This window comes from Pituophis catenifer, unplaced genomic scaffold (genome assembly GCF_029215685.1).
Source record: "Pituophis catenifer annectens isolate HBS135680 unplaced genomic scaffold, rPitCat1.0.hap2 SCAF_3, whole genome shotgun sequence".
Classification (NCBI taxonomy): Eukaryota; Metazoa; Chordata; class Lepidosauria; order Squamata; family Colubridae; genus Pituophis; species Pituophis catenifer.
This window is the reverse complement of record NW_027256883.1, coordinates 158,314,766-158,341,901: the sequence shown is the minus strand read 5'-3', so window position 1 is coordinate 158,341,901 and position 27,136 is coordinate 158,314,766. Positions and strand designations below refer to the sequence as shown.

At 40.8% G+C, this 27,136-nt stretch overlaps 2 protein-coding genes across 5 annotated transcripts in view; one reads left to right on the top strand and one right to left on the bottom strand.

The window, feature by feature from the left end:
- GPBP1L1 (GC-rich promoter binding protein 1 like 1) overlaps positions 1–19,501 on the bottom strand; it is a 44,910-nt gene extending 25,409 nt beyond the window's left edge. The window contains exons 1-3 of one of the 3 annotated variants that reach the window (XM_070941381.1): positions 19,301–19,501; positions 10,948–11,764; positions 10,380–10,530 (exon numbers count right to left, since the gene is read on the bottom strand). In XM_070941381.1, coding sequence (XP_070797482.1) covers positions 10,380–10,439 — 60 coding nt within the window. In that variant the 5' untranslated portion in view covers positions 10,440–10,530; positions 10,948–11,764; positions 19,301–19,501. The remainder of the gene's footprint in view (positions 1–10,379; positions 10,531–10,947; positions 11,765–19,300) is intronic. The other 2 variants (XM_070941382.1, XM_070941380.1) reach the window with 2 other exon arrangements.
- A 3,129-nt stretch (positions 19,502–22,630) lies between these two features.
- LOC139315254 (transmembrane protein 69-like) lies at positions 22,631–26,936 on the top strand. 2 transcript variants are annotated; one of them, XM_070941384.1, is made up of 3 exons: positions 22,631–22,924; positions 24,278–24,332; positions 25,454–26,936. In XM_070941384.1, the coding sequence occupies exons 2-3, from the start codon at positions 24,282–24,284 to the stop codon at positions 26,168–26,170; spliced, it is 768 nt and encodes a 255-aa protein (XP_070797485.1). In that variant the 5' UTR covers positions 22,631–22,924; positions 24,278–24,281; the 3' UTR covers positions 26,171–26,936. The 2 variants fall into 2 exon arrangements, with proteins under 2 accessions (XP_070797485.1, XP_070797486.1); XM_070941385.1 differs by lacking the exon at positions 22,631–22,924 and adding an exon at positions 23,347–23,495.
- The last annotated feature ends 200 nt before the right edge of the window (positions 26,937–27,136 follow it).

The window sequence follows — 27,136 nt, the reverse complement described above, 5'->3', positions numbered from 1 at the left end:
TATGACTATAAATAGTGATTAGGATTGATCCATAATGGTTCTGTTATACTGCATAATAAATGGCATTTAAAAAACTTACTCTCTTTTCTATTATGTTTCTGTAGTACTAATTTAGAAATTAACCTACATTATCCCTTACGGACTAAAAACTTCTGCCAAGTTACTCAGAATTGGACTAAAAATTCTTTATAATGATGAAAGAAGCAATCTCCATGACTACAGGTACAACTTGTCTTACAACAATTTTTTTAATGACAGTTTGAAGTTACAATGCCTTGGAAAATGACTTATGAGCCATCCTTGAAGTTAAAGCCCTCACACTACCGCTGCAATCATGTAATCACAATTTGGGCACTTCACAACTGGCTCACATTTGTGACAGTTGCAAAATCTTGCAATCTTCCCAGCTGACTTCCAACAACCCAGTCAGTTGAGAAAGACAAATTAGCATGCTTCACTTAACTACCATGTGATTCATTTAATGACTTTGGGGATTCACTTAATGACCACTGTAAAAAATGGTCATAAAATCAGGTCCAATCATGTGATGATTCTCTTAATAATCGCATCACTTAGTGATCAAAATTCCAGTCCCAATTGTAATTGTAAAATTTATTTTAATTAAAAATACAGTCAATATTAACTGTACTTGTTTTTAATACAGGCAGATTAGATTGTTCTAATTGAAAAAAAACAAACAAACCACAATACCTAATATATTTTACATCTTTATCTTGGATTCAATGTGCACAAACATTTAGAAATATGGCATGGCATGATTCATGTGTTCATCTCTTGCACAGGAAACTTGGCCATGCCAGCTTCCGAGTTTTGCAAATGATGGACCAGTTTGCAGAAGGATTGAATTTAAAGGGATGTAAGGCATACTTGAACTGTGCAGTATGTAAGTCATCAAAGTCCAAGGCATTCCCAATAAGCAAGTGTAGCACAAGGCAGACAACAAGAGCTCTAGAGCTGGTACATGCAGATTTGGTGGGGCCAATGCAAGCCAGTTTGGGAGGAATCTTACTATGAAGGACTCACTGCTGGAGGATTCTGGTCTGAGCCGGTCATACTGGGGTGAAGCCATGTTGACTGCTAATTATTTAATTAATAGGCTGTGGAGTTCCCCTATTAATGATACTCCATATGCAGTATTATATGGGAGAAAACATCTCTGGCACATTTAAGGGTTTTTGGAAGCAATGCGTGGGTACATATTCCAAAGAGCCTTGGTAGTACAAGGGTTTAAGGCACCCTGTTATTAAGCTTATTAAGACCAGCTGCCTGCAATTACTGCAGGGTTCGAATCTCGCCAAGGCTCAAGGTTGACTCAGCCTTCCATCCTTTCTAAGGTAGGTGAAATGAGGACCCAGTTGTGGGGGCAATAAGCTGACTTTGTATAAATATATACAAGGATGAAGGCTATTGCTGAGCACATTGTAAGCCGCCCTGAGTCTTCGGAGAAGGGCGGCATATAAATCAAATTAAAAAAAAAAAAAAGACAATTAGAAGAAAAGGACAACCAAAGGCTAGAAAGCTAAGATTTATGGGCTATGAGCCTGGTTCAAAAAGCTATTCTTTTAGCGATGGGAGCAAAAGAACAGTGATTCCAAGGTCTGAAAGCTTTGCAGAGCAAAATTGGAATAGGATTGATGCAAATTTTTGGAATGATCCACTTAGTGACGGTAACTTATTTAGTGATGGTGCCAGCATTCAGGGAGAAGCTGAAAAAAATATGAAGAGAGGGTTGAAGCACAGGAGCAGTCAATGCCACACAGGTCAGACCGAGGGAACAAGGGGATTCCACCTGACAGGTATTCTGCTAGTAAAGTAAAAGTGTGTAATGTGTGGTATGAGCCAAGAAAACTGTAAGGAAGTATTGGCATTACCTAAAATTGAACAAGTAAAGTGGAAAGAAGGAAATGAAATGTGAACATGTTGTGTTCACATTGGTGACTTTGCCACAGGATAGCAAAGCCGTAGGATGCAAGTGGGTATAGAAGAAAGTACTACCCAATAATGAGGTACAATATAAAGCAAGGTTAGTGGCACAAGATGAAAAATGTGCACTATGATGATGCACATTGAATTGCTATCACTATGAATTAAACAGTTGTTGGAGAGATATAATACAGAAGATTGTAATACTACTCCAACACCTATGAGCACAGATTTTCATAACAGTTTGGGTGAGGACGAAAGTGAAGTCTGTAATCAAGAGATATATCAGTCAGCAATAGGGAGACGGTTATATTTGTCACAGTGGTCCAGACCAGACATAGCTTGTGTAGTAAGCATCTTGAGTTGCTTTACTGCTGCACCAATGCAATTGCATTGGATGGGTATAAAAAGGATTCTCAGGTATTTGAAGGGAACTGTGAATTTGGGACTTCAAATACGGGTCTCTGAAGAATTAAAACTGAAATGCTATGTTGATAGTGATTATGCAAATGATGTAAAAAAACAGAAACTCCAATTCTGGGATTATGGTATTGTTTGGAGGGGCTTTAATTGGTTGGAAGTCCAGGAAGCAAACAACTGTCGCCTGCAGAGGCAGAATTTATTGCTTTGTCTGAACTCTGTTCAGAGATTACTTGGTACATACAGCTGTTACAGGATTTAAACGTAAAGGTAAATGAAGCTGTAACGGTGTATGAGGATAATGCTGCCTGCATTAAAATGGCAACAGGTGACAGAGTAAAAAATAGAAGCAAGCATGTGGACATTAAATATTGTAATGTAAGAGAAGCCATCAAATGTAAATTGATTAGCTTGCTTCACTGTTCTTCAGAGGACAATTTGGCAGACATAATGACCAAGCCATTGGGTGGAGTGCACCATGGGAAGATTATGTTAATTGGATTTTTGTTTATTCCAGGCATGAAGGGAGGAGTGTCAGAATATTCATGACTGGGAAGATATGGTAACAAGGTCAGCCAATGAATAGGCATAGCAATTAAGTCAGCCAATGGGAGCTGAAACCAGTTGGGAGCCTGGTCATGGCTCAGCAAACAAGTCTGGTCTAGTCTGTCTGCAGAATTGAAACTGAAACTAGACTGCTGAACTGAAAACTGCTTCTTTCCTCTGCCTGTCTTTTTGCCTGTAACTCTCTACCATGTTGGAAGAATCTGCTTTTGGTATTGTATGTGTTATTTTATATATAAAGAGAAGGGGCGTTGGTCCTACCTGAGACGCACCTTCTCGTTGGGTGGAGACAGCAGCCAGGATGGGGTGTGCTCATCTGCTATGCTGATAGACTGAGCCAATCAAAGTTGCCAAGTCCCGCCCTTGTTGCCGGGCAGACCCAGCTTTTGGCGAAGGCAAGAAGAGAGGCTCGGCGTGTGGGACACTAGCTTAAAGAGAGAAAAAGACACAAGAGATAGAGGACAGACTGGAGAAGGGAGGGTCTGGCTGCTGTCTCCACCCAACGAGAAGGTGCGTCTCAGGTAGGACCAACGCCCCTTCTCCATTGTGGGTGGAGACAGCAGCCAGGATGGGACATACCAAAGATTCAAGTCCCTACAACGGGGTGGGACCAGTCTGGTCCGAAACAATCCCCCCTTCAACCACCCGCTGTAAAACCCTACGACCAAAGGCGGCATCCGCCGAGGCGAATTTGTCCAATTTATAGTGTTGAACAAACGGGGATGGCGAAGTCCACGTAGCCGCTCTGCAGATTTCCAGCAAGGATGCTTGGGCCGCCCAGGCCGCCGATGTCGCAGCACTACGGGTAGAATGCGCCGTAAGACGAGGAGGCCTCGGAAGAGCGCGTAGTTCATAGGCCTTGGCTATCGTTTGGCGAATCCAGCGACCGATGGTAGAGGCTGATACCTTATTGCCCAAGGAACATGGCAAGAAAGACACAAAGAGTGATTCCGTTTTGCGGATAGTCGCTGTTCGCTTAATGTAAATCCGCAGAGCCCGACGGACATCCAGAGAATGCCATCGTCGTTCGAGGCGGTGAGACGGCCGAGGGCAAAAATTGGGCAGAACCAGTTCCTGCATTCGGTGGAAGGTGGTATTTACCTTTGGCACAAAGGTAGGATCTAGACGGAGCACCACACGGTCCGCGTGAAATACACAGAGATCCTCCCGTATGGAGAGGGCGGCTATCTCTGAGATGCGGCGAGCTGAGGTGATTGCTACCAGGAACGCAACTTTGCACGTTAGAAGCCGAAGGCTCACTGTCCGTAAAGGTTCGAACGGGGCCGCCGTGAGCGAATTAAGGACAAGCGAGAGATCCCAAGTCGGGTATCTATGCAGGACCGGAGGGCAGATGTTCGTCGCGCCTCGAAGGAAACGGCGAATCAACGGATGCTGAGAGAGAGAGGACAACGATCCGAGAGTAAGTATCGACGAAATCGCTGCCACCTGCCGCCGCAGAGTGTTGGGCGAAAGGCCGCTCTTCAGACCCTCCTGCAGGAATACTAGGATGTTGAGTATCGATGCTCGAAGAGGTTGGACCCCCGAACGATCACACCAGGCGCAAAAGGTCCGCCAGGTGGCTGAGTAAATCCGGTTCGTCGAGGGCCTCCGCGACGCTTGAATGGTGTCGATTACGTCGGCGGGTACGTTGACGTCTGCGAACGACTGCCGCTCAACCGCCAGGCGGTCAGACGGAGCCACTGCAAGTCCGGATGCCTCACGGTCCCTTGTGTCAGAGCGTCTTCCGGTTGGGGCAACTGCCACGGACGGCAAGTTGAGAGAGACACGAGGTCGGCAAACCAAGGTCTGCGGGGCCAATACGGAGCCACAAGAATAATCTCCGCCTGTTCCATCAACAACTTGCGAAGCACCCGGGGAACTAGAGAGAACGGAGGAAAGGCATAAAGGAGTCCTGGGGGCCACGGGGAACGGAGAGCATCCACAGCCTCCGCATGAGGCGATGGGTACCGTGATAGGAAGCGTGGCAATTGAGAATTGCTCGCCGTGGCAAAAAGGTCTATCACCGGAATCCCGAAGCGTGCCATGATCGATTGGAAGATGTGCGGATGAAGATGCCATTCCGCATGGTCCAGTCTCTGACGGCTTAGCCAATCCGCCTGTAGATTGGCGGCACCGGAAATGTGTTCCGCCCGCAACGAGGCGAGGTGAATTTCCGCCCAGACTCCCAGCCGCCATGCTTCTTCCATCAGGGACCGAGATCGAGTGCCCCCTTGGCGATTGATGTGAGCCTTCGCTGTAATATTGTCCGTGAGGACCAGGACGTGTGACTTGGATACAACGTGACGGAAGGCTCGCATGGCCAGGAAGACTGCCCGTAGTTCTAGCCAGTTGATCGGGCGACGGGATTCGATGTCGTTCCAGGTGCCCTGCGCGATCTGACCCCGACAATGGGCCCCCCAGCCTTGGAGACTGGCGTCTGTTGTCACCACCACTCTCTGCGGGTCAAAGAAAAAACAACCCCGGGATAAAGCCGACGACTGCCACCATGCAAGGGATCTGAGTACCTTTTTGGGGATAAGAGTGGGAGAACGGGAGGTGCCTCTACCCGCCTTCTGCCAGGGTAAAAGGAACCACTGAAGTTCCCTCGAGTGGAGTTGGGCCCATGGAACGATAGAGATGGCTGAAATCATCTTCCCCAGGAGCTGGGACAGGACAAGGGGAGAGACAGATCTGGTACGTTTTACCTTAGCTATCAGCGATCGCAAACTCTCCTGACGCTCACGCGAGAGGTAGACCCTCCCCTCCACCGAATCTATCAGAGTCCCGAGATGAACCAAACGAGTTGAGGGAGTCAAATGGCTCTTCTCTACGTTAATGGAGAAGCCATGGGAAACCAGAGTACAGATGGTAAGTTGCAGGTCAGAGAAAGCCCCCTGATGACAGGATGACAAAATTAGGATATCGTCCAAGTAGCATTGTAGACGAACAGATTTGGACCGAAGCAAAGCTGCCAGGGCAGCCAGTACCTTGGTAAAGGTACGAGGGGCCGACGAAAGGCCAAAGGGTAAGGCCCGATATTGGTAATGTTGCCCTCCGTAATAAAATCTAAAGAATCTCCTATGGGAAGGGAGAATGGGAATATGGAGATAGGCCTCAGTGAGGTCTATCGAAGAGAGGAGATCGCCCCTCCTAACACCGTCGAGAATAGACTTAAGAGACTGCATTTTAAATTTACGGTATGCGACATACCGATTAAGACGTTTGAGGTCCAGAATGGGTCTCCACCCCCCCGAAGACTTTGGTACAAGAAAAACACGGGAATAAAATCCCGTGCCCTGTTCAACCTCGGGCACGGATTGAATAGCCCTGATTGAAAGGAGGTGCTGAACCGCCGAATCCATAAGGGATCTCTTCTCGATGTCATGAGGCAGCGGACAGCGCACAAAGAAACTCGGAGGAGGGGAAAGGAATTCAATGGCCAACCCAGATCTTATGGTGGCCAGGACCCATTTATCGGAAGTGGACTTCTCCCAAACAGGGGCGAAAAGGGCCAATCTGCCCCCTATGGGAGGATCCGGGATGCAGTTAGCGACGGCGTCTGGGGAAACGACCTCCTCCCCCTCGAAAGGGCCGTTTGGGGACAAATGTCCTACCTCTGGGAGCTCTGTCCTGAGCACCCCGCTGTCTGGACTGAAAATTCCCATGAAGTCTGGAAGATGAAGAAGTAAAACTAGCACCCTCATAAGACCGAGACTGGAACCGGGACGGGTAAGGTTGGAACCTAGGCTCCCCCCTGCGGAAAACAACCGGAAGGACCTTTCTCTTATCCTTCGTTTCAATGAGAAAGGAATCTAGAGAATCCCCAAACAATTTAGAGCCGCCAAAGGGGACCGAAGCCAGACGCCACTTATGTCTGGCATCGGCTTGCCAATGGCGGAGCCAGACCAACCGCCGAGCAGAAACGGAAGAGGCAAGAGATTTGGCCGCAAAGCGAGCGGCATTGAGTGTGGCATCCGCTGAGAATTGGGTCGCAGCTATGATCTTGTTTAGTTCTTGTCGAATGTGTACATCTTCCGTAGCCAAAGTCTCTTGAAGATGGCGAAGCCAGAGGAGGGTAGTGCGGTTAAAAAAAAGAAGCGGTAGACGCCGCCCGGATAGCCCAAGCGGCGCCCTGGTGTGCCCGTTGTAAAACCTGGTCCGCTCGTCGTTCCTCAGGACGTAGGCCTTCATCCGGAACTCCCGGAACAGCAGCCTGGGGCAAGAGAGCAGCCACAGGTGCGTCGACAGACGGAACTTGAAGAATGGAGTCCAGATCCGCTGCTACAGAGAAGTTCCGTTTGTCCGTTGAAGTAGGAGCCGGAGCCGTTCCAGGTGAAGACCACTGCTTTCGAATCACGTCGAGGAACAGAGGAACGGTCGGGACAATGTCCACCGGTCGTGACGGTTCAGCAAACAGAGGGTTCAGAGCCCCTTTCGCCATGGTCGAAGTAGACGGTGATGGTTTAGGAATGTCCAACTGGGCAGTAGCAATTGCCTTATGGAGAAGAGATTTAAATAAAGATTGAGGAAATAAACCCGAAAAGGCGGGTTGATCTGGGGGAAGATCCTCATCTTCTGACAAATCCATATCCGGACACACCTCGTCGACCACGGAAGAGGAACGGCTAGCAAGCGAGGATACCGGAGAATCAGGGGCCTCGATCGAAAGGACATCATCTGGATGAACCTCCACTCTCGAGAGAGTCGCCGCAGACCGAATGGAATCCGCCCTGTCGGTGGAGATGAAGTGGGAAGCCAACGATCGTTGTACCGCCGTCGTAATCATCTGCTGTATCTGGTCAGGAGATGGAAAATCGCGTTGCTGAGTCCCGTCAGGTCTCTGGTCAGATGGATGAGGTTGATCCACCGGTTCAGGGAGGGCTTGACCAGAAGTGGGTGGCAATGGAGGAGGCGGTGCCGGGGCAGCCTCCGAGCCCCATAGAGTTTCCGGTTGAATAACTACCGGACAATCCTGTAAAGACACTTGGTCTGGTTGTGCTCCCGTGCTTGATGTGGTAACTCCCCGGGGAGAAACCGCGGCTACCTCCTTGGTTGAGTGAGTACTCGCTTTAGCGCAGAGTTTTTTGAGGACCTTGTCCCGGCGAGCTTCAGCACGTGAGGTAGTGAGGTGGGAGGATTTATGATGCGAACGAGGGGCGTCAGACTCCACAGAACGAGAAGGGAGGACCGCAGAGTGGTCCTTTCTGGAGTGCGAGTCCCCCTTGTCATGGGGGCTCTCTGATCGACCCGCCTTCCGGCCATGCTTTGATTTGTGCAAAGCTTTAGGCATCTCAAGTCAATTAGTGTGTCACGCTCAATATGCCAAAGAATGTGTCAGTAAGCACAGGCCGAGACCTGGAGGCCCGACAACAAAGGTATCCTGGGGCAGAAGGCACAGACAATGGGCACCAACCAATGGGAGCGCAGAAAAAACTCCACTAATCAAGGGAAAGCCTGGGCCTACGTCAACGAGGGGTGATAGACCAACATGTACTGGGGGCTCGCTCTGGAAAGGGAGTGCGAAGCTCCACTCAATATAGATCCCCCCTGTGAGATCGCGCCCTGCTGTCAATGGGGGCGCGAGACCCCTCTTCAAACGGCCCCAATTAGGCAATCAGGCGGTCCAATAGCCAGGTTGTTACGGCAGAGGAAAGGGGAGCGGCCAGCAGACTCGGCAATCCAAAAACGGCCCCTGTGGATAAACTTCGCGCCAAAAAGGGGCTGCGCGACTGCGCGACTAAGCTCTCCAAGGGCCGATCGAGGGGAGGCGCGGGCGCTCAAGCCGGCTCTGTCGGGGGCGTGAAGCTCCGCTGGCCGACTATTATACCCTGAGGACTTTAAGGGCGGATAGGGAGAGTGCGCAGTAGATAAGGTGGCCGTTGCAAAAGGGCGCTCAAATGGCTGCCGGAGCTAAAGGAAGGGGGCGCGAAGCTCCGCAAAGGGATCAAACGGCTAGGAGGTTGAAGTGAGGCTCGGAGCCTCTCCCACGGGGGCGCGAAGCTCCACAACTGCGAAAAAAACCTCCCGCGGTTTGCTCGCCAAGCAATACAGTAAAAAAACCCCGAGGTTTGAAAGCAAAGCAACAGAATAAAATAAAATAAAAGAACCCCTGCGGTTTGAAGGCAAAGTAACAGAGTGAAATTGGATAGGAAAGGGGAGTCCCCAGAACTAGGCAAGCTAGTTACTGGGGCTGCAAAGTCTCACAGTTTAAATCGAAGTCCAAGTGCAGTCCAAAGGAAGTCCAAGGTCAAACCAGTAAAAACAATCAGAATCCAGCAAGAAGAAGGTAGAAAGGGCCGAAAAATTGCTAGAGGAACAGTCCCACACGCCTGTCTACGCTGACAGACTGAGCCAAAAGCTGGGTCTGCCCGGCAACAAGGGCGGGACTTGGCAACTTTGATTGGCTCAGTCTATCAGCATAGCAGATGAGCACACCCCATCCTGGCTGCTGTCTCCACCCACAATGGAGAAGTTAATGAATCCTGCTGAATCAGTTACCTGTGTGTGCTTTCTGAATTTGATTTTGCAACAAACTCTGACAAACCTCAGTCAGAAAAATACCAAAACAAAAATTACCCTCCTGTAAAAGCACACTTGACTGGAGAAACCTATCCTTCTGATTGCCTCCTTAGAATTTTCTCAGTCTTCTGTTTTCTCTGCCTATTACTTGGACTGGGATACTGGCTGCTTTCCTTCAATTTTTTTCAGTATTCAAAACCTCTTTAAATGGAAATTGTTCATAATCACTGTGATGAACAATTGCAAATGTACCTGTTCGATAAAGTAGTGGAGCAGGTTTCTACCTGATGGTTTTAACATAAACAACAAAGAATGTTCTTCTATAGCAGATCTTTAAATTGTTCAGTTAACTTATTTTCAAAAGAAAACCTACAAAGTCAAAGACCAAACTATTTTGCCCATCATACAGCTATAAAACAAAACAAAACCTCTGGTCCTAGTGATTGACCCAGATTGGATCCTGCAGCTATAAAACACTAAAAAAAATACTGACTTAATAGAAAAAAAGCAAGGGGAAACAAAATCTAGAGAAATACTGAAGAAAAAGCCCAGCAACAACCAAGAGAAATAGTCAATAGACACTATTCCTAATGCAGCCACTGGAGTACATGGTATACTCATGCTGAAGTACACACAATACAGGATAAAGTCCCTACCAAAAAAAAAAAAAAAAAAATCAGCATTAGAATGTTCTGAAATGCTCTGCACAGCCACAAAACTTTGGATGCAATACCTAAACCGCAAAAATATTTTGATTAAGCATTTAAGAAAAGTTTTAAGACCAATTTCCTTCAAATTTGAAACTATGCAGCATAATAGGAAGATGGGAAGTTCAGAAATGTGAAAATAAATACCATTTACGCATTTCACAATCAAAATGACAATTTAACTATAACTTTGTCTGAGCAATTGATCTAAGGTTTAATCATTACCTTGGCAGACTGTGGCGTAGAGAAGTTAAGCCAGGCAGGAACAAAGTCATGCTGCGCCATTTAGGTCCAGTGTCTCTCTTCAATAAAGTGAGGCATCAAACCTCATGGCCAGGAGCTAAGACGAGAGAACCACCGCACACAGTCAGCCCTACTAAAAGCAATGGAAAAGAGCAAATTCTTCTGAGCATGCTTCCTAGAGTCTGGAAAACATCTTACCATCTTTCTAGGGACTAATGGAAATTTATTTAATTTGACTAAGCATCAGGTTGAGTTACTGTAGCTATATTGCTCCTGTTTAATTTAATTCCCTTAAGCCACTTCAGTCAAAATTATCAAAGGCCAGGTTCTACCATCATCACTACTGGAGCTAAATAAAACTGAGGAAGAATTAGTGTACATTTCCTCTCCAAAATAATATTTCACTAGCAGGGTTTTTTCTTCAAATTATTTTGATGTCTGCTTATCTAGAAATAGTTCACTGATTTACTTATAATGGACAAATTAAAAACTTTTCTTCAAATAATGTATCATAATGTATTATTTTTTAACTATAAATACAGTGTCTTACCCAGTTTGGCCTTTGCAGTCCACTCTCACTTTAATACTTTGATTTCCAGGTTCCTTCCTTCGCCAGGGTGCACCTATGCCAGCTGTGTGGCAATGGTGAGTCCCAAAGGAAGCACGAAAAGCCGCACTTCGTGCTGACTGCACCCCTTAACCCTCTAGCTGCTCATCTTAAATGCTCTCTGAACTCATACAAGAGAAAAAAAAAACTAAAATGCAGTGTGCATTTTTGGAAAGCTACAACTACATTCACCTCATTAAACTGTTCCCTGTTGTCACAATGCTGTGTAATTCAGCTATTACATTACAAAAGTAGTTGTCAACTTTGTACAGCATTCAGAAAAGCACCGTAATTAATGGTGAATTTCACAAATCCACTTTATTCATCTTCTGCAACAAATGAATTTGAAACAAAGGGACAGGGGAAAGGATGCTGAGGAGTCTTGCAAAATCTGGTATAGTAAACCTTTGTTTTTATTAAGTGCTAAAATGCAGGATTCATTTTTAATGGTTGCTAAAAAATTAGCTTTCTTAAAAATAGTATTTTGAAAGGCTTTTCACATAATGTCACTTAAGTTTCCTTAGTAAGGAACTAAAAGCAACTTGAACATACAAGATTGAATTATTACTGTCTTCCTACTGTTCCTAGTTATGCATTTAATTAAAGCTAAAAGTAAAGGGCTAAGCTAGCAAGCTATCCTTCTGCCGTATTTGAATTGCTGCTTTTAAAAACAGAGAAAAAAATGGTTGTATTTTAATGAAGAGTTCACATTTGGGCAGTGGTCTTCTTCCATCAAAATGAGTAGAATTCACGAAGTACTCTGTAAAGAAGGAAAAAATAATACCACCTATCAGTAATCATAAAAGTGGCCAAAAGGATTATCAAAGACACATTACTTATGACCCCTATTTCTAATGAAACAATATAAGCTAACAAGTGTAGTATTTATGGTCAGTGCCAAGGTGCCATTCTCATTTTGGTAAATTAATGGAGAGTCCTTACATAGTTATTGAGGAATGATACCTGCAATTTACCATAACATATTTTTTCAGTTATGCAAACATCATCACTTACAATATAATAAATGTGGTTCAAACTACATACCTTTTTGAAGCAGAAAGAACTAGAGGATGGAACTGGGAATGGTCAAACAGCACTTGATTCCAAGTTAACACATTATTGGAATGGAGCCTTTCTTACTGAATTTTAATGAAGTGTTTGTCAGTCTATGTTTACATTTCTTAGGAGCAAACATTAACCATTCCCCATCAAGCAAACTTATTATATTACTTTCCTGCTTTGATTTTATTATTATGCTTAGATATAGTAAACGTCTATAGAGATTCTCAGTCATCCAGGTCATAGATGTCCCAAAGATGTCTTGCTTTTTCAAGAGGCAAATGGGCTTTCTGGTTTTCCTTTGAAGAAGTTTCGCTTTTCATCCAAGAAGCTTCTTCAGCTCTGATTGGATGGTGGGGAATCCTTCCATTCCCCACCATCCAGTTAGAGCTGAAGAAGTTTCTTGGATGAGATGTGTGAGCAATGTATTCTTAACTAGAGTACTATGAATCAAAAGCTTCAGTTTTAATTTAATATAATATACTATCATCTGAAAGTAATGCATACCTTCCAAAGAGCTTCATATATTACAATAAATTAGTATTCATAAGAATAACAAGTGTATACAAAATTTTAGATGCGCACGTCAGTTTTTATAGTTAGTAATTCTATTTTGTCAAATCTCAATAGTCAGCTTGTGACACAGCCAGGGGAAAAAATAGTAACTGATTAAATAAACTACAACTTCAGTTATCTAAAACAGGTAAAGGTAATCTATTAGAAAATCTCGAATTGCACTACAGCAGCAAACATTTCTGTTTTAACAATAGATTACAAAATGATCCCCATAAAAATGTATTGCCTTTAAATTATGCCAATGAAATCAATAAAGCTATTAAAATCAAGTTTTGTGTGAAAAAAAAATCAATGAACTCTATTCAACTCTCGTATTCCAAAGAAAATCCGACGCTAAGAATTCCAAACATTTTATAGAAAATTTTACTTGTTTTATCTTGATATATACATACAAATATACAAAGTGAAACCTGCAAACCTACAGTATCAAGTTGTAAAGTGCTTTTTCTTCTGAAATTTTGAATACTACTGTATAGCAGTTTTGTAACAGTAATTTATTAGAAGAATTCAAAGAAAATGTGTAAGAACAAGTTATTTACTCTGTTTGGAATATGAGGAACTTTCACACGAACAACTTTTTAAAGTATCTTAAGTAGAAAAGAAAAGAAATGACTACTGTAATGGTTCAATAAACAGGACAATATAGTATAAGTAACAAGGATAGGAGGTAAAACCTGCTAAAACTTCAGGGGACGATATTCATCTGAGTTTCTTAAGTCAAAAAGGCAGCATTGTCCGGAGATGTTTCTGTGGTCAGGTGACTGACAAGACATCACATCACAGCAGAGCGTACAGTGAAACACTCTTGGTATGCAAGTTTAAATCGGCTTGCTCCAATGCTACTTCTTAGAGCGCCAGTTTGGAGTACTGATTAGGGCATTAGACTAGAAATTGGATATTTTGAGTTTAGTCCCACGTTAGGCACAAAACCAGTTGGGTGACTTTAGGCCAGTCATTCTCTGTCAGCCCTAGGAAGCAGGCAATGGCAAACCATTTCTAAAATCTTACCAAGAAAACTGCAAACAGTCCAGGCAGTCGTCAGGAATCAGTTCTAATTTTTTTTAAAAGTGTGCTATTATTTCTACAATACTTTCTCTTTGAATTATCTGAAATAGCCATTATGGGTATAGTATCGGAGAACACAGAACTGTGATGGCAAACCTGTGGCACACGTGCCACAGGTGGCATGCGTCGCCATACCAGTCGGCATGCCAGCTCAGCATGCACGCACCGGCCAGCTGAGGCTCTGGAGGCTGGGAACAGCAAAAAAGTCACTTCCTGTCCCACCGGGAGTTGGGAAATGGTCCCTTTCAGGCCTCTGGAGGACCTCCGAGGGAGTGGGAAAGGCTGTTTTCACCCTTCCCAGATGCATAGAGAGGATCTGGAGCCAGGTAAGAAAGAAAAACGGACCTACCAGGCCATCGCATGCCAGAAGCAGGGGGGGAGGGGGGATTGCAGGCGCATATACAGGGCAGGGCTCATAGAATTATGGGTGTAGGCACACTTGTGCATGAACCTCCCCCGCCCCCCCCTCCTGGTACGCGATGGCAAAAAGGTTAGCCATCACTGACATAGAATGATCACATCAATTGTATGGTGAGGGCACCAGAGTTTACTTTGTTGCCTTCACTGCATCCTAATATAGCCATCCAGAACTTTCTCCAGTGATTCTGAAAACATTATTTTATAAACCTCAGTCTCGCTGTTATATATTTGCAGATTATCTAAAGAATAAAATTGTTTCAAAAAGAAAAGAAGTCTTCTAATACTGTACAGTAGAGGACTCTGAAACAGTTTATATCTAGATGATAGAAAGTATTTTAACTAAAATAAGGCCACTCTTAGTTTATAATACTAATATAATTCTTCAGACAATTCATGACCCTATTAAGATGGGATTCTTGAAAAGATACATAAATATCCAATACATACAAAACAGTATTTAATTGTAATGTTATATCTACAAGCACTGACATTTATATGTTACTGTGGTCTTCGACTGACCTTCTATTATACCATTACTAATTCTATGCCCATACTTCTGAACATATATACATTCTAAAACGGTTCATAGTTATTACAATCTTATCATTCCATAGATCAACTGTTAAATCCTGTAGCATTAGTTATTCTGAAACAGAATGTCTTGACATTAAAATCTGTTATCTACACATACCATCACTTTTCGCAGTAGTTATATTCCAATTCCTTAGATAAGAAATTATAATATATTCTTATTAATCAGTTAAAATATACAGTGAACACTTGATCTTCCAACAAAAGAACTCTTATAATTTTAAAGATTCCTCCATATTTGTTTTCAGCATATTCATAAAATGAAACCAAAGTTGATATGCTATTCTGTACTTTGTCTCTTTTGCAGCTGGGAAGAAGAGGGAAGTCTGTATTTTTCAAGCAGCTGAATATGTCTAATTTACAAGCATCAAATATGCTGATTCCAGGATGGCCCATGAGGAAAGTTTCCAGAAGGCAAAATAATCCCATTAATTAACTCAAGAAAATTTAAGACATTCACTGAAGACTGAAATCTCCTTAAAGAAAATCAAGGCAAAGAATTTTTCTCATTAAAACTTTGAAATAGTGCATTAAATTGATGAACAATATCTTTTAGGAACACGTAGAAGAATACCCAGAGTAGAAATTATCCATGGCAAGATATGCTTTTTAAAGTATTAGCTGGATCTCAAAGTATATTTCACTTTTACTACTGTAGCAGTATATCTATATTTGGTTTCGCTATCTAATATATATCCAAGTACTGTTACATCAAAATAAGTTATTGGCTCCAGGTGCTATTTAAACCATCCAGTAAAAATGCTTTTGGCAATTAGTACTTCACAAACAGCCTACAAATCTAGAATATCTTCACAACTCTTTTCCTCAATTGCCTTTGCCATCCGGTAAGATCTGTCAGACTGGCTCACTTCTGATGAACAATGTCATCTTATTAGACACCAGAGCTATGCCTTCCCTTTTGCAGCTCTGGCCCTCTGGAATATTTGCCCAGAATCCATTTCTCCCCATCTCTATTTTAGGAGGGCTAAGGAAACCTGAATTTTCAAATCAGCAATGGTTTGAACATAGCATAATTTAATTTTATACACTCTCAATCTTGAGCAACATTAGTCTAAAATATAATCAGTTCAGATTTAAACCAATTATTATATTTGGGGAAATAATTAAAAACTCAACTAAATTATGTCTAACAATTATAAATGATAAAAAATATAATTTTTAAAAAGGAGTAATCCGTGATGGCGAACCTATGGCACACGTGCCGCAAGTGACACACAGAGCCATCTCTCTGGGCACGCCAGCCCCAGCCATCGCCCATTGCTCTTCCAGGTTCCGTCATGCACATGCACGCCGGTCACCTGGTCTTCCGGTTTTTGGCATGCATGCGCGCGCACCAGCCAACTGTTCTTCTTGTACGCGGGAGTGTCAGAAACCAGAAGAGCATGCGGATGCCAGGAAGATGAGCATCCGGTTTCCAGCATGCACGCTCCCATTTCGGGACTCAGTGCCGAAAAGGTTCGCCAACACTGAGCTAGATGTTCATGCAGCATCCAACACATGAACATCAATGGTACCATTTGACATTTATAGGTCACATTTCTGTCCCTTTAAAATAAAAACTTAAGATTTGAACTACTATGAGGATCCAATTCTAAATGTATCTAACTCTTGACTCCTTAATTACAAAAATATATTGCTTAATTTATAGTTTGTGAAGAGGGAAGCAGGCTACTACATAATTATGAGAAATAATATGAAGCATATGCCAAAAAAAAAAAAAAAAGCATGAATTTAATCAAATTGAAAAGAAGCTTTATGTGCTTAATAGGTATCACAAGGAATTTAAATCACAATTTTCTTTAGCTTCCTTTTTGGAAATTGATATTATTTTACAACTATGTATAGTAAACAGGAAAAGGAGAAGTTCATATTCAAATGTATGCTTAACTGGGTAAACTACTACTTTTTGCTTGAAGAGATAAGAACAAGAATACACTGGAAAAACAAACGTTACTTAATTTACTTCAGAAGTTTAATGGTCTACTTTAAAAGAAAAAGAAAAATTGAAAGTAAAGGGATGTCCAATTTTGTTCTCCACAAGGCTATATAGTTGGGAACTTTAATAAGAATAGATTACAACAAAAATTACATAGTATTTAAACAAGAATATCTTCAGTTGTCTACTAACTTCTATTTTCTATGGCTAAATATGCCTACTATTATTCTTCAATCATAAATTATTGATTCACCAACCAATGTGTTGGAAAGCTATGTAATCTCTACGGCTTAATGAACAGAAATGACACATTCATAAATATTTTTAAAATTTGTTTTAGTATACAAAAAGTGGATTCTTATCCGCATATCATAAATTTATACGATAAAACATGATTGCTTGGGAACATTCATATAATCTACAAAGCGCTTCTGGACTAGATTTTAACTGAGCAGTTCAAATATAGTGGGAATACAGCTCCACCCACAAGCAAATTACATAACATTAAAAGCCTCTAATCAAAACAAGGCTTGATATGCTACATCCAAACTATGAAAAGTATTTTACTACCTTAAACCAGGCCAAATAGGTATATGTACATACATATTTTAAGGACACAATTAGTAAGGGTAACTAAGTTATTTACAGAGATTATCAGGCTTTCATTTTTTCCATTTTTCTTAACAGGATCATAAAATATTTTAATTAATTAATATCCCTTGTTAGTAGGGAAAGTGAATAGTTCCAGTATTAAAATAATAGCAATAGTTTTCTTCTCAAGCATGTGTAAATATAACATTCCCTGGATTTAAATCATATGTGCGACAGCAATGTGAATAAATTTTTGTTCGACATTGAACCATCAGAAAATATTCTGTATTAAAAATGTTGAATATAGCTTGCCTTCATAGTAGCCCAAAACAACTCTGGTTATCTAGCAGCAGTTTACATCAAGGAAACAGTTCAGAATCTCAATTCTAGTCTGAAACATTTAGTCCAATGGTTCAAACTCCAATCCAGTTTGTAGTCCCTTAAAAGTTTATCAAGATTTTTTTCAAAAAGAAATTCTGTAGCATTAACAAAATGCTTGAAACCTTACTCAATAACTAGTATTCCAAAAATATTGATTGGAAATGGAGTTTGTTTCTAACTTGGCATGTTGTGTGAACTCATCTGTGATCCTTTATTCAGTAAAATAAACTGTAAATCCAATTCCTATGTAAAATTCATTTCACATTTCCCCAAACACAGTATGCTGCTTCCAAATTGACAAAAGGTATATGTAACCATTCAGGATTACCTAACCAAAAATCTTATTTAAACTTTTGCAATAGCGCCTGGAGTAGCCACTGGTTAAAATGTGATTGGCTACTTTCTGGTTCTAAGTGTGTCCTGTGAATCTAGCCAATGTGGTTAGCTTCTGGTTTAGTGCTGTGCATAACAGGCAAGCAGATTCATTCAGAAAACCAATGATTTGGTTTAGCAGAGGTCAAATGCTTCTCTTACCACAAAAATAAACTCACGTATAATTTTTTTTTTTTGCAGAAAAGGCAAATATTACTAGTTCAAAGGCAGACGTGAAATCCATGCCCCTGGTATTACTTCCTAAGTAAGTAGGGGCGGGTGGGGGCGGAGGCCTGCTTCGAAAATAAGCCAAAAACCGTGTCACAGGTGACAAAACCGAGTTAAACCACCTTTCTAAACGTTTCCTGTTTTGCTCCCTCGCGCGAAAGAGAATGGTTGCCTCGCGGAGCCAGATTTACACCCCCCCCTCTGCACCCAAGGACTCTTCCAAACTCTCACACTTCCTACTCCGCATTCCGCTTCCGACCTTCTTTTCGACGACACCGCGAAGTTGCTGCCCGTTTCCACCCTTCCTACAGCAGAACTTCCACTATATATATATATATATATATATATATATATATATATATATATATATATATATATATATATATATATATATATATATATATATATATATATATATATATATATATATATATATATATATATATATATATATATATATATATATATATATATATATATATATATATATATATATATATATATATATATATATATATATATATATATATATATATATATATATATATATATATATATATATATATAAACACCAAACCCTCACACACACACACACGCCTGCCTCCAAGGCATACCTACCCTCTTCTCGCTTACTCCCTTCAGCCGCCCTGCCCACCCCGCCCCCACTCAAGTTTGCACTTCGAGGCCTACCGCGGCTTCCTATCAACCCTCTTCCAGCCCAATCGAAGCTCCCTCGCAGCCCCCGTCCCTCCCGTCTCCAGTCCTCCTCAACCCCCAGCCTCCTCGTCCCCCGCCTCCATTTCTCACGGAAAGTGGGTCTCGAAACTACCTTCACCCGCTCCTGCCCAAACCCCGTGTCCAGCATGTCTCCACCCACCCGCTCGTCCCAAACGCTTCCCGCAGCCACGGTCTCCCCACCCCCTCGATCAATATAGAAGGCCTTCAGCCACCTTCTTCCTTCCTCTCTCCCAATTCCTGCACCCGAAGCAGCACTTATTTACACTCCCGCCCCCTTGCCTACTCCGGACTCTCTCTCTCGCCCCGCTGCCTTCCTACCTCAGTTTCTCCCCCGACGTTGGCAGCCACTCAACTCCCTCTTTAAGTCCAGCTTCTCTTCTCTCTCTCTCTCTCTCTCGTTTTTTTCCACGCAAGGCCGTGCTCACAGAACCAGGCCCCAACTCGCCCCCTCACTCTCTCCGTAGCTTCAGTTCCTCAGACCGAATCATAACAAAGCTCTGCCCAAAATGGCTGCCCGGACCGGCCGAGGGCCGGAGTGGGGCGGGGCTATTCACGCGAAGTGGGGGGGGGTTTAGGGGGATAGAAACACGCCCACCTGGCCCTGCCCGTGCTAAGGGTGGAGCGCACGCGCGCTCACTTGCTAAGCCATACAAAATAGCCGCACGCGCACCGCCCATCAAAGGCTCTTCGGAACGCTCGCTCGAATTCGCCCGTTCTCTTTTTACGCATGCGTGAGCGTGTATCATTCTGTTGGCGTTAAGTTATGCTCGGTTCGGTCTGCAACTACTATCTTTCAACGCTTTGTTCTCGGCCCCTCTCCAGTTGGCACAACCTTGGTGTTATTGCTCGGTCGTGTGTCTATTCTCGCAGCACGGTTATCCGTGGATAACTCGGTTCATTGTCCAGGGCTCGCGTGACACTCTGAACCATAATAAACTAAGCGCATACCGGAAGGATTTGCACTGGTCGATTTAGTTTGGAACTAAATGAGCCATGGAAAACAGTATAATAAAAGTTTTTTCCCCCCCTGCAGTTCTCTATGTGCTTTCGATAAATCAAACTCAGATTAATTTTGCTCATTCAAAATTAACGAAATGTCTGTTACTTAAGAAAAACCTAGTAAATAGTTTAATCCGTCTGTAGGTATTGTACCTAGAATGTTAAATAAAAGTAAGTTCCAGCATAGTACCCTTAATCATACTTTTTTAGCTGCGTTTGTCCCTGCTTGTTTGCCATCTTGTGCTTTTGTGTGTTTTGCATTGTTTCCTTGTTTTTAAATTTTTTAACAATTTGTAAATCTTCCAGAGTCACTGGGAATCAAGCATCAAAAACATTGAATTATTACCATAAAACTTGGTGGTTAACTACTATGTTAGGGGGCTATGTTCATGCAGAAAGTTAGACTAATCAATTAGGACTTACAGTGGCCTGGTCATACAATTTATTAAATTTATGTGCTGCTCATGTCCCCTATAAAGTTGCATTGCAAGTGTTTGGTTTTAGTTTAGATATTGTGGTTTGTATTGTTTAAAGACATCCTCATTTACTGAATGAGAAATGAGAAATGTTAGATCAACATGCCCTTGTAAATGGCCTTTTCCTGTGAATGAATCAGACCTATATAAGATGTAGATCTCTCTTTTTTAAAAAAAGCTACTAAAAGGTATGATCACAAATAGTTAGAAAAGCATGCCAAAGGAAAGCATTCTAGATTACCTGTTCTTCTAAATACATCCTCTATTTCTGAACTATTGTCATTAGACAACTGGATCATTTCTATTAAAAATAATTTAAAAGGAAGAGAAATATCAGACACTCCCCCCCACCCCAGTCAGGGAATTTATTACTTCAAAGTATGGACGGATCCATAAAAAACGGATAGCTTATAGCTAGCTTTTTATTTTTACAAGATAGCACTGTTGACAAACTATCTTTACAGGACATACTGAACCACAATCTTATGTAAGATTAGCAAATGTTAGCCCAGCCTGTGCAAATTCAGTCTGTATATGATTCAAAGCATTATGCAATACAGAATACCTAAGGAAACCAGAGTTAAATCTACTATAGATTAACCCATCAAATAAAGTTAATGTGTTTTGCACAAACAACCAATGAGATTAGTTTACATCCAAGGTTGAATTGGATTAACCTGGTAAACTATCTCCTAAGTAACCATTTTTTCCAGCACATTTTTCTTTGATGCCAAATTGAAGTATGTCAAATAAGATAAAATTATACTTACAACAAAGGGAAAATGTTTAGTAAAAAGCAGGAGTATTTTATGGATAAGTAAAAGGAATATAATTTAATCAGAGATATGTGAAATATGCTGTTTTTGTTAATTTATATAGATTAAATGTTTTTACTATTTAAACTAATCATTTGGAGTGCCAAACAGTAAATGTTACTTAAAATTCTAGAAAATGAAAACATAACAACTACTGCCCTTTGGACTGAAATAACCTGCTTCTTTTTATTGTTCTCTCAAATAAAAGATCTTTCACACTTTCGTATTCAGTGCAAATCTGGGTGAGATTGGAATGACAGTTTTGTCAGTGTGAAATCAGTCTCAGAAGCACACAAGAAAAGTTGTTAAACCATTGTAACTATAAATATGAGCCAAAATTGTCCATGTTCAAATCTACTGTCATCCATGAAAGCTTAATAAGATGGCTTTAGGTCTTATCTCAAGAGTTTTTATGGGGGTGGGGCATGTTTAGGAGGGAATGTTCTGTAAGCAATTTTTTTGCTCCTAGTTTTTGCATGGCCTTATGTGGAAAAGCAGGATATAATTATAGCACATAAAAATATGTATTTGATGTGTTATAATTCAAGTTATCTTACAGTTATACAGTTATAACTGTATAATGTTGTGAGTTGAAGACGTGGCTCTTTCGTCAACTTAACTGATCCGTTATGGGTGTACATTGTTATAATTTTAAATTGTTTTAATTGGGTTGTTGATTTTAATTTTATTGTGATTTGTATTGGATATTGTTTTTGTAAGCCGCCCTGAGTCCCTCGGGAGAATGGCGGCATATAAATCGCAATAATAAAATAAAATAAAAATAAATGAAGAATATACAGTGTAGCCCATAACTGGCATTTTACATATCCTATGGATGCAATCAATGTAAAAAGTTCTGTATAAAGACATCCAAATAATAAAGAGTCCTGATAGATTGTCATTCTGGATTAAGTTACCTGTAAAGCGAAAATGGCCTTTTTTTTTTCGTTGCATTTTAGTAAATTATTGTTATGTATTCCCAGTGCTGGTCATTTATAAACAAACCATGGTTGTGATTTCTGAGGTTGCATTCATTCAATTCATGCTGTAAACCATGATTATAGGAATCACGGCTTCGGGTCTTCTGCCTTCAGTGCCCCACCACAGTCAGCCGAATGCGGCATCACTTTTAGAATTAAAGAATCACGCAAACAAACAAACAAACAAAAAAGAGCACTATTGAACCGTTCCAAAAGAGAAGAGCGGATACCTCTCGTGTTTCTTATACAAAGCAGGAACTGAAGGGAAGCCTCTGTTGCAGGCTGAGAGCCGATTGGTCTGACACGCGTACCCGGCGGACTTAAACGGGAGCAAAGGGAAGTGCCTTGCCTTTCAAGCGGATAATGGCTCGGGTTTTGTTGGGGGTCGGTTTGCATGTTACTAGTGTCATACTTAGCCCGGGGGGGGGGGAGAAATAAGCTTCTGCATATTTCGTACAATATTGTAGGAAGCGCGTGGATTTTTATGCTTTAGAGTGTTTCTGACTTTCTGGGAATTCTGCTATACGAGGAGAGTCTGGAAAGCCATTTAGGAACGGGTTTCCCCTCCCCCTTTTTTTTTGCTGAAGCTAAATCAAATTTCGGGCTTTGGGTTCTCCTCTGAATATTCGCTTCTCTGTTAGCTCCTTCGGTTTTGCCTGCTCGTAGTATATGGTGAGTATCTCCAGTCATGTAAAGTGTGGGGGGTGGTGGTTAACGCAGTCAAGTCAAGGAAAGGAATTTACTTTCGGTGTAATAGCTGAGGGGAAAGCAAGAAGGATTTATCTTAAGTTTTAAAATGTATTCTTCAAATGGAAACAATTAAAAAAATAAATTAAGAGGCAGTTTGGTTTAGTGGTTAAGGTGTTGACCTAGAAACCAGGAGACGCTGAGTTCTAGCCCTGCTTTAGGCTTGAAAGCTGGCTGTGTGACTTTGATTTGACCAACTACCGGTAAAGAAGGAGGCTTCTCACATCCCTAGATATTGTCTACTGTATTTCTCTGGGTGGACATGATAAAACTACAGTATTTCCCCAGAACGTGAGGCTGGATTTTTTTTTCTTTTTCTCCAGAATATGAGAGACTGAAATTATCCTTAGCAATAGAGATTATGCTTGAGGCCAGAAGCATGCCAACTTGCTTAATTTAAAATGATCAAAATAAAAATAGTATGAAATCAGGTGAGAATGGAGCCTTGTTAACATCAAAAGAGAAGTCTGTGAGTGCCGTATTGGGGACTTTTAAGGTGAGTTTGTGACTGAATGTGTCCTGCAAAGATAGGGTTGACATCTGATTATTTGTGCGAAGCCAGAATTACTGGGGTAATTCAGTAACCCATGATTATTTAACTATAGGTTACAGTGTGTACTGAGGTGATTTAAATGCATACTTCTATTTCAAATACTGCTAGTATAATGAATTCCTGTGCCATTAAATTAATTTAGGGAACTCTCATTTCCATCTTGGAAAAGGTAAGTGCTGTCAGATCTGATTGATACTCAGATAAGAGACTATCAGGAAATTCCTTGTTTGGCAACCAGACTGGACAGTTGAACAAATATTTTGGAAGGCCAAAAAACCCACACAGCTCTATCTCATGATTAGGAACTGAACTTAATTTGAAGGCATATTCGCCTTCTATTCTTACAACTCAGATAATATTCCATAGAAGAATATACAGCGAAACCTATCGTAAGCAAAGGGATACTGGGGATACATAGCACATAACACAGTATAATATTGTTATTGTTTATATGTTGTACAATGTTGGATTGATATCTAGTATTAGACTGATAGTTAAAGCTAATTATATCATGACATCATCGTTATGTTTTTTAACAGCTTTAGCTGATAGGCTCCCTGGAATTGACTTTCCAGTTATGACTCTATATTTTAGATATATCTTTCCTAATTTATACTTCATCAAGATTGTTTCAATGTAGTATATTTTATTGAAGTGGAAAATATCACCCAATATTTATGCATGATACTCTAAGGTTAACCATCTAACCTTTTCTGTCTTTTAAGGTCTATGAAAATGTTCCGTTTTATACAACAATGTGGTTTCCAAATTCCTTCCAAGGTAAAATTCTCCCAGATAATTGAATTGGAATTTATTTTAGATTTTTTAAAAAAGAGAACAACTTCTATTACATGCTGGGATAAAAGAAGATAATCCTAATAATCCTTTGTCTTCCAAGAGAGATGTCAATAATAGCTTTGTAGCTTTTGTGAAATACGAAAATCTCCCGAAATATTTAATGTGTGCAGTTACTATGGTTCTGTTACATGTTAAAAGAGATTACGTTTTAAATCAGATTCTCTTAAAAATTCTATTATCAGAATGAAGGCATAAAATCAACATATTCTACATTTATTAATAGTACTAAAATATATATTCCCCCAGAGATTAGAATGGCCCCCACTCTAATACTCTTCCGGAAGGCACTGAAGACCTGGTTCTGCCAGTGGCCCTGGGGAACCCAGAGTGGGATGGAGCCCATTAAATGGCTCATGTGACCTGCTGTTGCCACGGTGGAGGGTGGGAGGTGGGGGGGAAATTTTGTTATATTGTACTATATTAATTTATTTGATTCTTTTTGTTAGTTTTTATTGTTTTAAATGTGGTTTTATATTCTGTAAACTGCCTTGAGTCGCCATGGGCAAATAGGTGGCAATATATATTCAATAAATAAATATGGTATATAATATATGCAGTAATTTATGAATAGAAAGAATAGAATAGAAAGAATAGAAAGAAAAATAATTTTCCACTATAAATGTAGGTATTAGGAAATATTCAATTCGTGCATTCCAAATACAGTGAAGACATAGACCTTATATGTTCTCTGGAAAGATACTAGAAATGTGGAAAATATTTTGAATTTGAAAAAGTCTTTTATTTGAACAGCATCCAAACACTTCCTGTGAATGAAATCATTTGAATCTTTTATCACCTTTTTTTTTTGCTGTCAGTCATTTTAAGCATTAGTAAATTGTATGTGAATTCCTGAGGATGCATGTCTTGAATGGAAATCTCTTGCAGATCCCAAATAAGAGTGGGTTATATAGTATCCTAAAGACAAAGACTAAGGTTTTTATATGATTTTGGAATTAGGTAAAAAAATAAGTTTGAGGCAAAATGTGTAGCGGTTGCAGGTTTAAACTCATACATTTCAGTGACATGCATGTTTATATTTCCAGTTGCAGAGAACTCACCTTCAAAGGTTTCTGCAGCCTAGGAATAACCCTTGCAGTTTTCCTCTTGAATACCGTCAGAGTTTCCTGTCAAAATTACAACTATCTAAAAAGGCATCTTTGTGTACAACTAAGATCCAGGGATTTCATTCCTCCACTTGTAGCTGGAACAGAAAAAGGCCTTCAGAAACTACATCTGATGAGCAGGATACCCGACTATTTGACTTGACATCACTCAAGGACTCTCCAAAGCCTGCCATTTATGTAGCAGCTTCAGTATTATTTCCATTTGTTTCAGTGCCATTAGTAATGGCTATCCAACAAGCCTCCTACCCTGAGTTGGCATTTGCTGAAATTACATATGCTGCCTCTATATTGTCTTTCCTAGGAGGGATCAGGTGGGGATTTACTCTTCCAGAAGGAAGTCCTGCAAAACCTGACTGGCGTAATTTGGGTAACAGTATAGTTCCTCCTTTAATAGCCTGGATTACTTTGCTTTGTAAAGATCTCACTACAGCTGGAGTCATGGTTATCATAGGTTTAATGATAGCCCTGAATAATGACTTGGTCCTTCTTCCCACCTATCCCAACTGGTTTAAAGCCTTGTTAGTAATTTTAACTCTAGTGGCTGCATTTTCTACATTTGTCACAATAATTTATTTGAATGTCTATCCTGAAAGATATCTAAGTTTTAAATTTGGGGAAACAGAAGATTCTAAGTAAACACACACAAAATGCAGAACCTTGTGGGAGAAACAGAATACAGAATGGAAACAATATTCCCAATGCATGAAATGAATTTAGAAAATTATTGGAACAGAAAATAATAAATGAATTATCGAATTCATTAAATTTACAACACTAGCCATAGAGAAGCAAATTAGAAGCCCTGAGTCCTTTTGGAGATAGGGCGGCATACAAGTTCAAATAAATAAATAATAAATAAATAAATAAATAAATAAATAAATAAATAAGAAAGAAAGAAAGAAAGAAAGAAAGAAAGAAAGAAAGAAAGAAAGAAAGGTAGGTGCTGAACACTGATGGATGGTTTTTAGATTACTCGGTTTTCATTTTTATGGCTTTAGTAGAATTTAGTTCTCTCAATTTTTTATCAAATTTGGTACAAATATGAACCAATTCACAGCATTATTCTTGAAAATTAATTCTAGGTAGGTCAGTACCAGGGTCATTTGAAGCATGTAGAGCAATGCTTCACTTAAAACCTGGCAGCACATCCTCTTGAAGGCTCAGCGCAGCCGTTTTAATGGTTTTCCCATTCTGTCTGAACGTGTGTGTGCATGCATGCAATGAATACTTCTGGGATTGGTGCTGAAGTTTTATTACTAACAAATTGTAATAAAAGTAAGATAACTTTGAGGAAATTGGATATCAAACAATGATTGTTTTAGGGATTTGAAAGAACAATTCTGGGCCAAAGATATTTGGGTAATATGTTCTAAATATTTAGACATAAAACTATAGATCTACTGCTACCAACAGACAATATATCATCTTTTACATTAAGCAGTTTTTAGAAGTTTTAACTTCTTGTGCTAAGTGTTGGATTGCTATTTGCTGAATTAACAAAAAAACCCAGTATAAACAATTCCTTTTTTTATAAAAAAAATTATGAGAAAGATTTAAGAATACACTTGAGGCTTAAGAGTAAAATCAATTTAACTGTGCCAC

Bases quoted from the DNA above. Each gene is read 5' to 3' on its own strand.
- LOC139315254 (XM_070941384.1), top strand. From the start codon at position 24,282: ATGAAAATGTTCCGTTTTATACAACAATGTGGTTTCCAAATTCCTTCC. The intron at 24,333-25,453 runs GTAAAATTCTCC...TTATATTTCCAG, and splicing joins GTTTCCAAATTCCTTCCAAG to TTGCAGAGAACTCACCTTCA.